Source organism: Phyllosticta capitalensis (assembly GCF_038381095.1).
Source record: "Phyllosticta capitalensis strain CBS 128856 chromosome Unknown BKA78scaffold_6, whole genome shotgun sequence".
Classification (NCBI taxonomy): Eukaryota; Fungi; Ascomycota; class Dothideomycetes; order Botryosphaeriales; family Phyllostictaceae; genus Phyllosticta; species Phyllosticta capitalensis.
The window spans coordinates 1-13,414 of record NW_027117444.1 but is presented as its reverse complement, the minus strand read 5'-3'; the positions used below and the strand labels follow the sequence as shown (position 1 = coordinate 13,414).

General features: G+C 57.9%; 4 protein-coding genes across 4 annotated transcripts; 2 read left to right on the top strand and 2 right to left on the bottom strand.

Annotated features, from left to right (window-relative positions):
- Window positions 1-572: 572 nt before the first annotated feature.
- BKA78DRAFT_296077 (uncharacterized protein) lies at window positions 573-3,791 on the bottom strand (the record flags this gene model as incomplete). Its single annotated transcript, XM_066886562.1, has 1 exon — window positions 573-3,791. One exon carries the CDS (start codon window positions 3,789-3,791, stop codon window positions 573-575), a length of 3,219 nt encoding a protein of 1,072 aa, XP_066742985.1.
- A 734-nt stretch (window positions 3,792-4,525) lies between these two features.
- Window positions 4,526-5,560, top strand: BKA78DRAFT_251999 (uncharacterized protein; the record flags this gene model as incomplete). Its single annotated transcript, XM_066884695.1, has 2 exons — window positions 4,526-5,315; window positions 5,376-5,560. 2 exons carry the CDS (start codon window positions 4,526-4,528, stop codon window positions 5,558-5,560), a joined length of 975 nt encoding a protein of 324 aa, XP_066742984.1.
- A 695-nt stretch (window positions 5,561-6,255) lies between these two features.
- On the top strand, window positions 6,256-11,044 carry BKA78DRAFT_353293 (uncharacterized protein; the record flags this gene model as incomplete). The annotated part of the gene is made up of 3 exons (XM_066891532.1): window positions 6,256-9,282; window positions 10,705-10,770; window positions 10,865-11,044. 3 exons carry the CDS (start codon window positions 6,256-6,258, stop codon window positions 11,042-11,044), a joined length of 3,273 nt encoding a protein of 1,090 aa, XP_066742983.1.
- A 414-nt stretch (window positions 11,045-11,458) lies between these two features.
- On the bottom strand, window positions 11,459-12,544 carry BKA78DRAFT_230589 (zinc-finger of the MIZ type in Nse subunit-domain-containing protein; the record flags this gene model as incomplete). Its single annotated transcript, XM_066883767.1, has 2 exons — window positions 11,459-11,563; window positions 11,618-12,544. Coding segments are annotated over 2 exons (1,032 nt in total), but the record flags the coding sequence as incomplete, so codon positions are not given.
- Between the last annotated feature and the right edge of the window lie 870 nt (window positions 12,545-13,414).

Sequence of the window (13,414 nt, the reverse complement as noted above, 5' to 3'; positions counted from 1 at the left end):
GGTCGCGACGAAGTTGCAGAGGAGAAGAAATAACAAGGCAAGCAGAGAATAGGCAACGGGCAATCAACATCGCCTTGACAAGAGGGGGGGCGAGCGAGCAAGAAGCAGCAGCCAAGCAAAGCATCGTATGTAGGTAGCTACTACTAACTAGCTGCTGCTGCTTGTCCATCGATCAGCACTGTCTGCCTGTGCCTGTTGTTCATTACCACTGAATATGGGTATGGGCGTGAAAGGGAACCACACCACCTATCCAAACACATTGCATCACAACGCCCTCACATCCATCGTCATGTCACAGACATCGCTCACGCTTGAAAGGGGTAAACCGATACAGTACATAGCTACCTATCATAGCAATCTTAAACGAGCAGCAAGCGAAGCCAAGAACAAGCCTAACAAAATCACATTCGAGGTATTCGCAATTCGCAACCCCCCAGTCTAGAAAGAAGAAGTAAAAGGACTAAGCTTTTCTCCACCGAAAGGAAGAAACGCAATGAACCAACATGTACACACAACAGCCCATCCGTGTATGTACATACCACGCACCCAACCACCTCTTGCACTCTTCGCGTCTAGTAAACCTCCAAAACATAGCGTCCCTCCTCCTTCATCTCCTCAATAACGCGGCGACTATCCACCTTCTTGCCCGGATTCCTCCTCTCACTCTCCAGCTCGACCGCCTCCTGCAGGACAGCCGTAACATCGGGGACGGGCCACGTGGGGCCGCAGAGGTAAAACGAGCCCTCCTCCTCGAGGTACGCCTTGCGGATCTCGGCCATGCTCTGGCGCATGCGGTCCTGGATGTAGATCTTCTCGGGCTGGTCGCGCGAAAAGGCGCGGCCGAGCAGCGTGATGATGCCGGCGTCCTGGTAGGCCTCCCACTCCTCGCCGTAGAGGTACTCTTCGCGCTGGTGGCGCGCGCCCATGTAGAGGAGGACGGAGCCGATTTCCTCGCCGGCTTGCTTTTGGCGCGCGCGCTCCTGCACGAAGGCGCGGAAGGGCGCGAGACCGGTTCCGAGACCGGCCATGATGATGGGGGCGGTCGTCTTGGGGGGCAGCTTCATGACCGAGGGCTTGACCGAGACGGTGACGGGCGCGCCGACGGGGAGGGAGTTGAGGTAGCGCGTGGCCTGGCCGAAGCGGTCGCGGCCGTTGGCGTCGACCCAGTTGACCGTGACGATGAGCAGCGAGACGCTGGTGGGGGTGACCTTTTGCGACGACGCGATCGAGTACTCGCGGCGCTTCATTGGGCTGACGATGCGCACAATGTCGTGGAACGACGGGTGCGCCGACTTGAACTCGAGCAGGATGTCGGCGTACGTGACCGTGTCGACCTCGGCGCGGCGCTTGAATTCGGCCGCGCCATCCGGAGTCGCGAGGGTCAGCAGCGACTGCTTCTCCTTCTCGTCCGACGCGAACTCGGCCAGCGCCTCGTAGAAGCGCTTGGGAGGACGACCGAAGATGTCGACGTTTTGAAGCAGTGCCTGGAAGACGGTGCGGTTCTCGAGGACGTTGGGGTCCTCGCGAGTGGGCACCTCGACAATCTCGTCCGCGTTGAGGCCGTACCACGCAATGAATTCGTCAATCATCTTGGGGTCGTTCTCTGCGTGGACACCAAGGGCCTCGCCAATGTCGTATTTGACACCAGAGGTGCCCAGGTCGAACTCAATGTGGAAGATGTTGCGGTCATAGTCGGGAGGCGTGAGACGGCGGCGCTCCTTGACATGGACAATGGCAGTCTTGACGGGCAAGTCAGGGCGGAGGGCATTCTGGGTGCCGTATGCCTCCTTAAAGGCCAAACCCTTGGCGGCAGTGACCCAGTTCTTGAGCAGGGTCGGGGGCTCAGGGTCAACTCTCTCAAACGACGAGAAGCTGTTGACATTGATGTCGGTAGGGAGCGAAATGCTCTCAACCTCGGGCTCAATGGTGGCCCAAGACTCGGGAACCTGCACGGGGCGGAGAGCCGTCTCGACGTCCTTGACAAAGTTGTCCAGCGAGCCGCCGCTAAGGGTGGCGAGCTTCTCGACGGCAGCGTCAAACTTGGTAGGCTCCAAGATCTTGAGGACAGCAAGCTCGACGAGGTAGGACTCCAAAGTGGCGTCTTCTTGCACGCTGGGTGCAGCAGTCGAGTCGAGCACGAACAAGTTGATCTTCTTGGCGAAGATGGCCTTGCGAGCACCAACAGGAATACGCTTCTCGAGATCCTCATCCTTGGCACCGGGGAGGCTGACGAGAAGGGTAGCGCCGACCTTGACGCTGTTGACAATGTCAAACTCATTCAAGAGCTTGTCTTCGCCAACAAATGCAAAGTCGGCGGCCGAGACCGAGTAAGCTGCCTCGATGGACTTGTTGGACTTGCGCAAGTCGGTACGCACGACACCACCCTGGACAAGGTTGTCGTGACCAGTGCGGATCGAGACGTTGGTTGCAGAGTCCTTGGAGAAAAGCTGACCGAGAGCAACAGGAGCGCCAACCGCAGGAGCATCGTCAATGTTCCAGAAAGTCAGCTGCTGCGCCGACGGGTCCTCGAGGCTGACAGCACTGGCGTCAATCTCGGAGTTGAACTTGGCAAACAGCTCAGCAAACTTGGAAGGCGTCCAGACCTCCTCCCTGGCGTACTTGACGTCGACGACAGAGGCAGAGTTGCCGGAGAAGCTCAGCGCAGCGAGAACATCGCTGTACAGCGCCGAGTGGGCAGTCTCGTCGGCAACGGCAGCAGTGTCGTGGACCTGGCCCAGCACAGCGACGGTGCTGGCCGACTTGGGAATGGCCTCGAGGAAGAGCTCCTCAACAAAGGGACGGTAGACCCTCACGTTGAGAAGGCCAATCTTTGCGCCCTTGGCGGCCAAAGTCTCTGCGACTTGCCTGCCGAGAGAAGCCTCGACGGTGCCAAAGACCACGAACACGATCTCGGCGGCCTCGTGGCCGTGGTACTCGAACAGCTTGTAGTCAAAACCGAGCTCGTCGTTGAAGGCCTTGAGGAGGCGCACAAGCCTGCCCTCGTTGTCCGAGTGCTTGCCCTCGACGTTGGAGACGGCCTTGAGGATGGCGTCGTAGTTGGTCTTGAGACCAGACTTGTCGAGCACGTCAACAACGCGGGTGGTCTCGCGGCCGACGGTAATGCCGTCATAAGTGTGGATTGTAGGAACGATGCTGGCAAGCAGAGTCGAGAACAAGGCCATGTGCTGAATCTCGTAGGCGGAGGCGCTGGCAACAAGACCCAGGCCCAGCTCCTCGGCGAGGTTCAAGGCGGTCGAGTAGTCGGTAACCAGGCCGGTGGAAGAGTTAGCCGCATAGTCGACAGCAGCAACGTGGGCGACAAAGGGATTGGACACCGAGTAGAGCAGGGACAGCTGGTCGAGAGCGGGCCTCAGCTGGTGCAGAGTCGAAGACGAGGCGACAATGGCCTGGGGAATGTGCCTCTTTGCGAGGTCAAAGTCCTTGGAAAAGACGTAACCCAGAGCGAGGTTGCCGGCGCCGGTCCTGGTCTCGAGAGACGAGACGCCAGTCTTGTATCCCCAGGCATTGGCCTCTGCCTTGTCCTGCCACTCCTTCAAGGCGACATCCAAGTCATATGTGTCGGGCGAGTAGGTAAAGATCTTGTCCGAGAGGGCGTATGCGACTTGCTGGATGAGGGTTTGCGCGGTGAGGTAGGTAGGGCCGCCAATGGACGAGAGGGCGACGTGTTGGCCAAAGGGAAGGTTGGAGGACTTGTGGGCGAATTGCTGGAGAGTCTTTTGTTCAGAGGGTTGGACGGCGGGGCCGGTCGACTCGGCTTGCTGGAAGTGCATGGTGGTGAGGCGGGAGCGCGGCGCGCAGAGTCAAGACTCTCGAGGGTATATAGTGGGCGCCGGAATTGGAAGAGGTGGCGCGCGGTCGAGAGGACCTCTTTTTGCCCTCTTGCGAACAAAGATTGGGCTTGGTGTAGAGTGGCGGAGGGAGAGGAGGAGTCGCAAGGAGCGGAGAAGAGGACTCGACGGGCAAAAAAGTAGAGTCGCCCGCAGTCGAGGTCCCGATACCGCATGGCCATATCATAATTGTAAGCATCTTTTCTTTGGCTCAAAGACTGTGGTCCATTTCCCAATCAGTCCAAGTGTCGATGGCGTGCTCGACACCTGGCAAAATTCTGCCGCCTCACCGCCCGCAGCCCTGCCGCTCGGCCCAATGGATGCCGATCCTTAGTCATCCTCCCGTTCTCCTTCTCACCTCCTCCATGTTGACAATGCCGACAATGCCGTCTTAATCCACATGCGCGGTCCCATCATCCTCTTGCTGCATCTCCATCCTCGCAGCGGGCGCTACTGGAAACACCCTGCAGGATGATGGCCGCCGTCTGACTCAGAACCTCTAGGCAACACTAGACAACTTCCTATTCCGGTAAGCCACTGTGCTATCTTGAGGCACAACATGAGGACTGCTTACTCTGTCTCATCGCCGGCTTTCCTTACAAAATGAAATCAAAGCTCGTCTATTCTCTTTCACTCCTCTGTCTCATTCTCACTCTTGATCCCTCGTTTTTTCCAACATGACCGCCCCCCCTGTTAGCCTTCGTAACTTCACCCCCACCCTCCACAGCGAGCCGTCTTCTCAACTCCTCCCGGCCAACAACCCCCTTCCACACGCATTCTCTGTCGTCGTCATTGGTGCTTCGCGCGGGGTCGGTGCTGGCATTGCCGCTGCTTACGCCAAAGCGGGAGCAACGCTGCTTGTTCTGGCTGCACGCAACACCGACGACCTCGCCAGCGTTGCAAGCAGCATTCCCCCAGGAAAGACCAAAATTCTCACTCATCACTGTGATGTCTCCTCGGCTGCTTCGGTCAAGTCTCTTGCTGCCTACGTGCGTGCTCAGCTCGCCGAGCACTCTCTGTCAAGACTAGATGCTTGCATTTACAACAGTGGCTTCAGCGGCCAGGTTCAACTTAGCATCACAGATGGCGACCCGGACGACGGCCAGTGGGAGACGGCATTCGACATCAACACGCTGGGAACGTACCGTGCCGCTCATTACTTTGTGCCATTGATCCACGGCGAAGGTGGACAAGAGACTTCGGATGCACTAGCTCCCGGCGCCTTCATCGCTGTGGGCAGTTTCGCATCGTTGATTACGACCGGCATTATCGCAAATTCAAAATACTGCATCAGCAAATTTGCACAAATAAGAGTCGTGGAGCATTTGGCGGAGCAATTCGGTCGCGGAGAAGTAGAAGAGCCAGGAAATGAGGGACCAAAGCGACGTCTTTTGGCAGTCTCTGTGCATCCAGGAGCTGTTAATACGCAAATGGCCAGGGACTCTTGTCCGCCCGAATTTTACAGCTGTAAGCCACAATGCTCCGATGGCCGTCATGACGTCTTCAGTGCGCTGATGCAACAAGCAGATCTGACAGATTCGCCCGACCTCTGCGGCGCTTTTTGCGTCTGGCTGATGCGAGACCCAGAACGCGTCATGTGGTTGAATGGGCGCCTGCTCAGTGCAAAGTGGGACCCAGACGAATTACTCGCGAAACAACAAGAGGTGGTCGAGGGCGACTTGCTCAAATTTGTAGCGGTGACGTCCAAGTAGGTGTGAAAGAGGTGCGTGTATGGGTGTCCTGGGAAATTTGTGCCCATGATGCCAATAGCCCAGCGCTGGGAAACCGTTGGACTTGTACCTGACGGTGGATGGCTGGGCCATGCCGAATACGAGGCTGGATTCTCTGTGGACAATCTTGACCAGGTGGCTGCATCGCTGAGAGTTCTACACCAGGCTTCCATTGTCTTCTTTCAATCGGCGGGACACATTACGAATCTGTTGGAGTCTCACAGTCTCACGCAGTGTTTGTCGGGAGCAACCTTTCGGTTACCATTTCAGCCAATGAGAGCCTAGCGCATCTTTGCTGCAAGCCATTGCCGGCAATCTGCAGGGACTGTGATTAATCTCGACGCCGCACCCAAAAACATCAGGATTGGGTGTTTCTGGAACGCGACACCCAACTGATCATCTTTCAATGCATCGAGAGGTCGGTATGGAGGTCATCAGGTGTCGACTGTGCGGCTGGTCTCCCATTGCACTAGAGGCTTGGGAGAGAGGCGATGGCTGGAAAGCATCCCAGCCACCACCTTTTCACCATCATTGCAACGTGGGCTGTGCCACCACGACAGATAATTGCAGCCAGCCCTCTGCGCACTGTCTGCTCTGATGGTCGCGCGCATTCCGAAACTCCACATTGAACGTCGTCGGAAGATCAACACGAGGAACAGCGCATTCGGCAATCAAACATGCAGCGCAATCCGCACGGCACCGCGGGTGCCACAGTAAACGACCATTCAGCACCGTCTTCCAAGTCGAGCAGTCCACGACGCGTCAATTTTGATTTGACTCCAAATAACAAACCAAACTGGCAACAAAACACAACGTCTCCGCTCTCGAGTCCGCGTGGAGGTCCTCCCTCGATACCATACTGCGACCTCGCGATACCGCAGTCAAAACATGGCCATGGACCCGGAGAACCGTCGCGGACCAACTCGCCCAATCACTCTCGTCGCCGCTGGGCAGAGCTATGCGCCCTGGCTCGAAACTCACTCGTCACCTTGGAATCGGCGAGAAAAGGCACAAGCAGCAGCAGCAGCACTCCGCCTCCGCCGTCACCTCAGAAATCCCATTCACCGGCCCCGAAAAGCCCCCTCAAGCCCTGCCTCAAATCTCCCACGTCTCCGACCTTTGCCCCGCAGCTTCCTCCGCCTGCTCCTGTTCCGCCTCCACCACGCACTCCAAGAAGAACGGCGTGGCGGAGTCAAGTTGCACCGTCCTTGCCGACTCTGGTCGAGGTATCGAGTGCTGCATCAGGTGGAAAGTCGGACAACGCTTCTCGTGCGAGCAAGAGCGGCAAATCAAGCCAAGTACGAGGTGGCAGACCGAACAGGCCGAGGGCTTCGACTGGCAGGGGCGGGCGGCATGAGAGATACGAAATGGAGCGAATGAAGAGGACCCGAGAAACTAGTGGTAGAGTCTCGCAGACGAACAAGAAGAATCCACAAGCTGTTGGGTCAAAATTTGCAAGCAAGCACGATGAGCGGAGGAAAAGAGAGCCGAGAATCGATGCGATTGACAGCGAGCTTTCAAACACCAGCAAATCCAGTCGCGGCGGCGGAAAGGGTCGCGTCACGAAAACCAAAGATACCACCAAGCATCCACCTCGTCCACCTCTTACCCGTCGTGACGCGCTCCTCGAGGCAATGCGAGTCGACGATCCTCCAGCTCCACCTCTTGCTTCATCGAGCGTCTACTCCTCAAGCGATTGCTCGTCTCCGAGCATCTACACGTCTTCCAGCGTCTACTCTTCAAGCACTGCCACGCCAGAATCGCCAACAACGTCAACAGACCGCAGTTCGCCCCCAAGCACGCCAATGTCCAAGCGCACTGCGTCCACGGAACCCACGTCGTACACGTCTGGCAGTGAAACTACGAGTCCTCCCAAGACGCCCCTCACTCCGACAAGTCCGACCAAGACCATGACTTCTCAAACCGTCACTGAGATGGAGAGCGAGGCTGAAAGCGCGCAGACTGAGACTGTCGAAGACTCTGCATCTTGCACGCACCGAACAGTCAGCTCTGTTGCGCTGGGCAGCGCGCTTGGTCTGACCAAACCGTCCAGTGCGGTGCGCTCCGTCATGGGGCTTGAGCGCTGCGAAATGTCCAAAGCCCGAGAGCCTCTGATAGGAGAGACTGGTCGACGCAAAAGCCACAGGACGACAGAGGATCGGAAAGAGGAGAAGGATGAGAGGAGAGAGACTAGGAGCAAGAGCAAGGAAGAAGCACCAGAGCCGTCGCCTCCTCCCAAGCCGCAGCCGCGCGTCCGCAAACGCAAACAAGCGCGCTTTCCAGAGGTGGAAGAGGCGCCGGCCAAAGACTTGAAGAAGACAGTCTCGGATCCGGGAGATCGCCATCACGCAACAGGCCGGGTGACTGCAGAGGATCGCTCACGACGAGACGGCAAGGGTGGGAGTAGCAAAGGCGGCAGGAAGAGGGAGACGACGAAGCCGTCGGCTGTTGTGGAGAAGGAGAACAAGAATCCCGAGCCGGCTGATGCGGAGGGAGAAGTGCAGATGCCTCGTCGCCACGTCTCGCACAGCATCAAGTCGCGACGGTCTGTTTGCGTGCGCGGTCAGGGGATGCATCTGTACATCGACATGGCACACAAGAAGCCGTCCTCCACCACTTCCACCACAACCAACACGACCGCCAATCCTCCCCCTCTCTCACCTCACCACTACCACCGCCCCACCCTCGCAACTCACAACATCAACAGGCTCCAAGTCCCCGCCCCAATGGACGACGACACAACCTCATGCATCTCCTCCACCTCGCTCCACCCCGGTGTCGACCTCACCACAAACGCCGCCAACCCCAAAAGCCTCCCCTTCAAGAACCCCTTCGCCCCGCCACCACCTCCAGACCAGATGCGCTACACCCGCCCCGTACGCCGCCCCTACCGCTGGCCGCGCCTCGACCGCGGCTTCGACGGCGTCGCGGGCCCGCGGCCCCCGCTGGATCTGGGCAAGGCGCTGCCGCCGATTCCGGCCGGCGACTCGGAGGATGAGTACCCGGAGGACGACGTCGTGTTCGACAAGACGCGGAGCAGCCATCGCCAACGCCAACGCCCGCGTAGAGGCAGCGGCGGCCTACATGGACCACGCCCGGAGCCCCTCCCGCGTCGTCTCTCCCTTTCGCTGTCTGCCCTCCCCGACACGCCGTTCCTCGGCGCGCTCGACGTGTCGCGCCTGGCGGTGGGCGAGGAGCGCGTTTTTCGGCTGCCGGACCCGCCGACAGCGTCGGCCGTGGAGGGAGCTGCGGCGCAGACATCTCCGCGACGCCAGGCGTCGGCGCCGGCGCAGAGGTCTGCTGGGGCGTGGCAAGTGCAAGAAGAGAGCGCGGGTGGGAATGGGAGTGGGAATGGGACTGCGCGCGCACGCACGATGCCCGCGCGGCGTCGGACAGACGCAGACGTGGGGGAGAGGGCGAGGGCGAGGGCGAGGGGCAGGGTGAAGGGCGAAGCCGATTGTGAGCATGAGCATCCAGCCATGGACGCAGACGCACCAAATCACACGCAGACGCAGACGCAGCTGCTCCCTCCTCCGCGTGTGCGTGACCGGCAAAAAGACAAAACCAAAGACCAAGAAAAAGAGACGCTAAAGCAAGACCCTACAAACGACACCACCACCCCCGAAGTCGAAATCGACGGCATCGCGCGGCGGCTCGCCTTCGCCATCAAGAACGGCCGCGCGAAGGGCACGCGCGCCGTCAAGGTTAGCTGGGTTGTTGGGTATTAAGTAGCCTGTGTGTGTGGCTGGCTGGCTGGTGATTGCTGGGTAGGTGCTGGGTACCTAGGTGGTGCTGTGTACCTAGGTGGTGCTGTGGTGGTGCTGTGGGTGAGGGCAACTGGAGCAAGCGCTAGAAGGAGGAAGGTGGCGAGGCGAGGCGCGTAGGTTGGTTGCGTTGGGGGGTGAGAACTTGGGGAGGGGTGGAGAACGGGTTCGACGCGAGATGTGTTGGACGGATTGATTGATCACTGGATGACGCCGACGCCGTGTGAGTAGTCCAAAAGTTGTCGTCAAATCAACAAGAACGAGGCGCGAGAGGACTTTTATTTGATCAACGGGTTGTGCAGTGCATAAAGAATATAGATAGATAGTCTGGCGGCACAGTCAATGTCTGTTGGGATTTCCTTCATGCTTCTTGAAGCAACTGTGGGTAAAGATGACACGCAAAAGTCGGACCTTAGCTCTCGAATCATTCACATCGGGAGAAGCTACGTACCTATCTGTATTCTGTAGAGTAAATAAAATCAAATCAACCTTAAAGAAACGCGTGGTTTCGCTCCTCGAGATCATTGTAATGTGTAAGGCGAGGCGGTATAGCTCACCTGTTTGAGACTTTGAGATTCCCAGTGGCCAATGTGCTAAAGTGCGCATGTTCTCTGTGGTTTGGTCGACAGACAGACAGACAGACAGACAGACAGATCTACCCATCGACCGCCTTCGAGTCCTTCTCAATTTCTCATGAGACCTCGCAGTCACATGCAGTATGTTAGAGTGAGTTATACCATCTACTCTCTCCATTTCGTCAGTAGAGACGTCACTCATTTCGTCACTAGACCTGCTACTCCCATCGGATGGCATCACCCCATGATGTAGCAGTAGAAAGGCACCTATGTAGTTAGCTGCTCTGCTCGCTCTGGCAGAGATCAATCCCATTCGCTTTCCTCTGCATTCGCTCAACAGCCCATCTAGAGTGCGCACGCACGGAACAAAAACAGTGCTTGACGTCAACCATCTTTACTAACGCAATCGGGCAGGTGCAGCGACCCTGGTTGTTGCGAGATGTGGGTCACTCGCGGAGCAAGCGGAGTGAGCGAGCTGCCCCAGCCGGATAGGTGACAATGGACGGAAGAGCGTCATATCTGTTGCCTTGGACGTTGTCCAAGAAGTTTCGCGATTGACCTGACATCTGCAACCTTCACTCACCGCACATCGATGTCACCTCTGCCCTGCTCACTCCAGCATCTCTTCCGCGCAAAGACCGGAAATCCAGAAAATCACTGCATACTGCACCCCGAGATACACAGAGAACACAGAAACATGCCAGAGGTTCGTACGGAACACCACCTCGTTGCTTGTTGCCGCCCCGTCTCGCGAGCATTGCCGACTGACCATCTTGTTGTTATGCAGGACCAACCCGCTGCTGCTGCTGGCGACTCCAGCCATCGCCTCCCGCGCCGCTCGAATCTGCGTCTCGTAAGTCTGTCTGTCTTTGCCCCCGTCCATCGTCGCGACCGCGAAAGCTTTGGGAATTCCACTAACCACCACCCCCATCATCGCCAACAAACAGCCAGCCCAAGCGCACAAAGTTGGCACGACCGTCTCGATCGCACAGGACGGCGAGAAAAAGGACGGTGTCGTCGTCGTGGTTGACGCCCGACTGCGCAAGGAACAACGGGCGTGGGAGTACAAGGTCGAGGATGCCAGCCAGGAGACCGAGTGGGTGAGGGAGGAAGATGTGGTGGCGTGAGATGGGTGGGGTAGAGTCTAGTTGACGCAGTAGCAGTAGTGAGGCCGCTGTCGAGCTGCACGGTCATGCATGAGGTGCCTGGAGAAATCTTGTCGAATTGGATACATTGCCTTTCCTCCCAGAGAAACTCCCGTTGCGCCCCTGACAAGGAACAGACAATTCCCACAGACCCGAGCCCTGCAATCCTCATTCCTCCTCCTCTTCCTCCTCATCGCTCTCGCTCCCCAAGTCGACAATGTTGTCAGCGTCGTCGTCTGTCCTGGCCGTCGCAGGCACCGCGGCGCTGGAAGACACCTTAACCCGGGGCCCACTACTGCTTCCACCGGCGGCGTCCTCGTCTTCGTCCACCTCTGCGTAGCCGTCGTCATCGTCCGATCTCAAGATGACCGAGTGGTTGCGGCCGCCGTCGTCTCCATCCTCGTCGTCGTATCCGTTGTCCCGGGCTTCCTGTAGCCGCTGCAGGCGCCGCAGTGTGCGGATGAAGGACTGCCGTTCGCTGAGTTTATCTTTAGAGAGCATCTGGGAGTAATGTCAGTCCTGGTGGCATGCCAAAGCGTGGGAAAGGGGACGTACCTGGTCGCATCCTGGCGTCGGACATTGCACTGCTCTGACGGCTTGCATCTCGCCTCTTTGGTTTCTCCTGTGAGTGGTTGATTCGCTCTTGCGAATCAGCTCCAGGATGGCAGATTTCTCAAAGTGGTGCGGACACAAGTCGCTGCTAAGCGGCTCGCGGAATGGCTGTAGGGTGATTGGGCAGGTGGTCCTGATGCTCTCGCCCTCCATGACAATGTCGTCCTCGTCCGCATCGTCCGCATTGGCCCCGTCCCGAAACCAAGTGTTGCTGTTGGGCATCGGCGCAATCTTATCGCCGGATTGCTGTGCCATGTGCACGCTCTTCTTGAAATTGACGTAGTCGGGATGCTCCGAGTAACGGACCCTGAGCGACTTGGCTCCGTACCTGTCCTTGTGGCCGTGGTAGAGCTGGCGGAATCGCTCGCACGGAGGCGTCATGCCCTCTTGCGTCTGGCCCGGCATCGTAGGGTCCCACTCGGAGCGCTGTGTTGCCGTGGCCTGGCTGGCACTGTTGGTAGCGTGCTCTTTGACCTGCCGGAGTGCCGTTTCGAGCTGCCCGGCCATTTCTTTGCCGTCTATAATCTGGCGGATAGCTTCCTCCATGCGCCCCGTCATACCCTCGACCTTGGGCTCCAGGGTAGACAAATGTTGTGCCAGCTTTCGCGCGTCATCCGACTGCCCTTCCGTGGACTCGCGTTTGCGCTTGAGATTCGCAGCCTCTTTCCGCTCGGTAAGACGTTCATTGATCTGGCCGGCAGAAGAGTCGAGGTACTCGGCAGCGAGTCGAAGGTGTGTGACGAGGCGATTTTGCGACTGGTTTGCAATGGCGCGGAGAGCTTGGTGGCCGGACGCGGTGAGGGCGGCGGAGGGTGGTTGGTACTCGGGCAGGTAATCGCTTGGGTCGGCGACCGCCGCGCTGCTGGAAGGACCAGCATGAGGAGTTGCAGTGGATCGGCGGGCTGTGCTCGAGGCCATGATGGTTCAGGAGAAGTGTGGATTGACAAGTCGAGGGCGCGCGAAGTGGTTGACTTGGAGGACGCGCCGACGCGACGACGCTAGCCTGTTTTGGGAAAGACTGGCTGCCCATCCATCGCTCGCCGGAGCGACCACTACTCCACCATCAACAACACCCCATCTTGCCCCATTCGTTCAGAAACCTTGTCGCTTTTCATCGTTCCGATGGGAGTCATCTCCAGCGATGTCGCTTCTTCATCCAATGCTCACCACGCACAATGAGCGCCGTCCTTCGAACTCTCCGAGAGACAAAGCGGTGTCCTTACTGCCCCGGAAGTTCTCTTGCATTCTGCTCTGTCTCTACCGGCCAAACAATGCGGAGCTGTCGTCAAAGAGCCATACAGCCTGGGTGTCGCTCGACATTGTTCATGTGTTTCGGGTCTTTCAGCGCGCAGTCAAACTTTGTTTGCAGTCGTCTTTGTTCAAGTACAATGTCAGCGGCATGATCAAGATACTTAAGTGATCTGTTGACAGGCACGAGAACCAGCGAAAGAAAGCTCAGAACACCAGACCAAGTCAACAGTAAGTTTTACATTCGCAACATGGCCTCCAACACTCCAACCGTTCAGCAGCAAACAACAGAGCAAATCGAAGAGACACCGGTGACTCCAGGCGAGTCGACCGCCAAAGTCCAACTTCCAGCTGACGAGCTCTTGTCAGTGCTTCCGGACCCCTGGGATCTCCTTCGCGAAAAGGTACAGCGCATCACCCGCAAGTACATTGACTGTTGCCATGCATCCATTGACAAGGTCGAGCGACCCGAGGAATACTACTCGTTCGAGT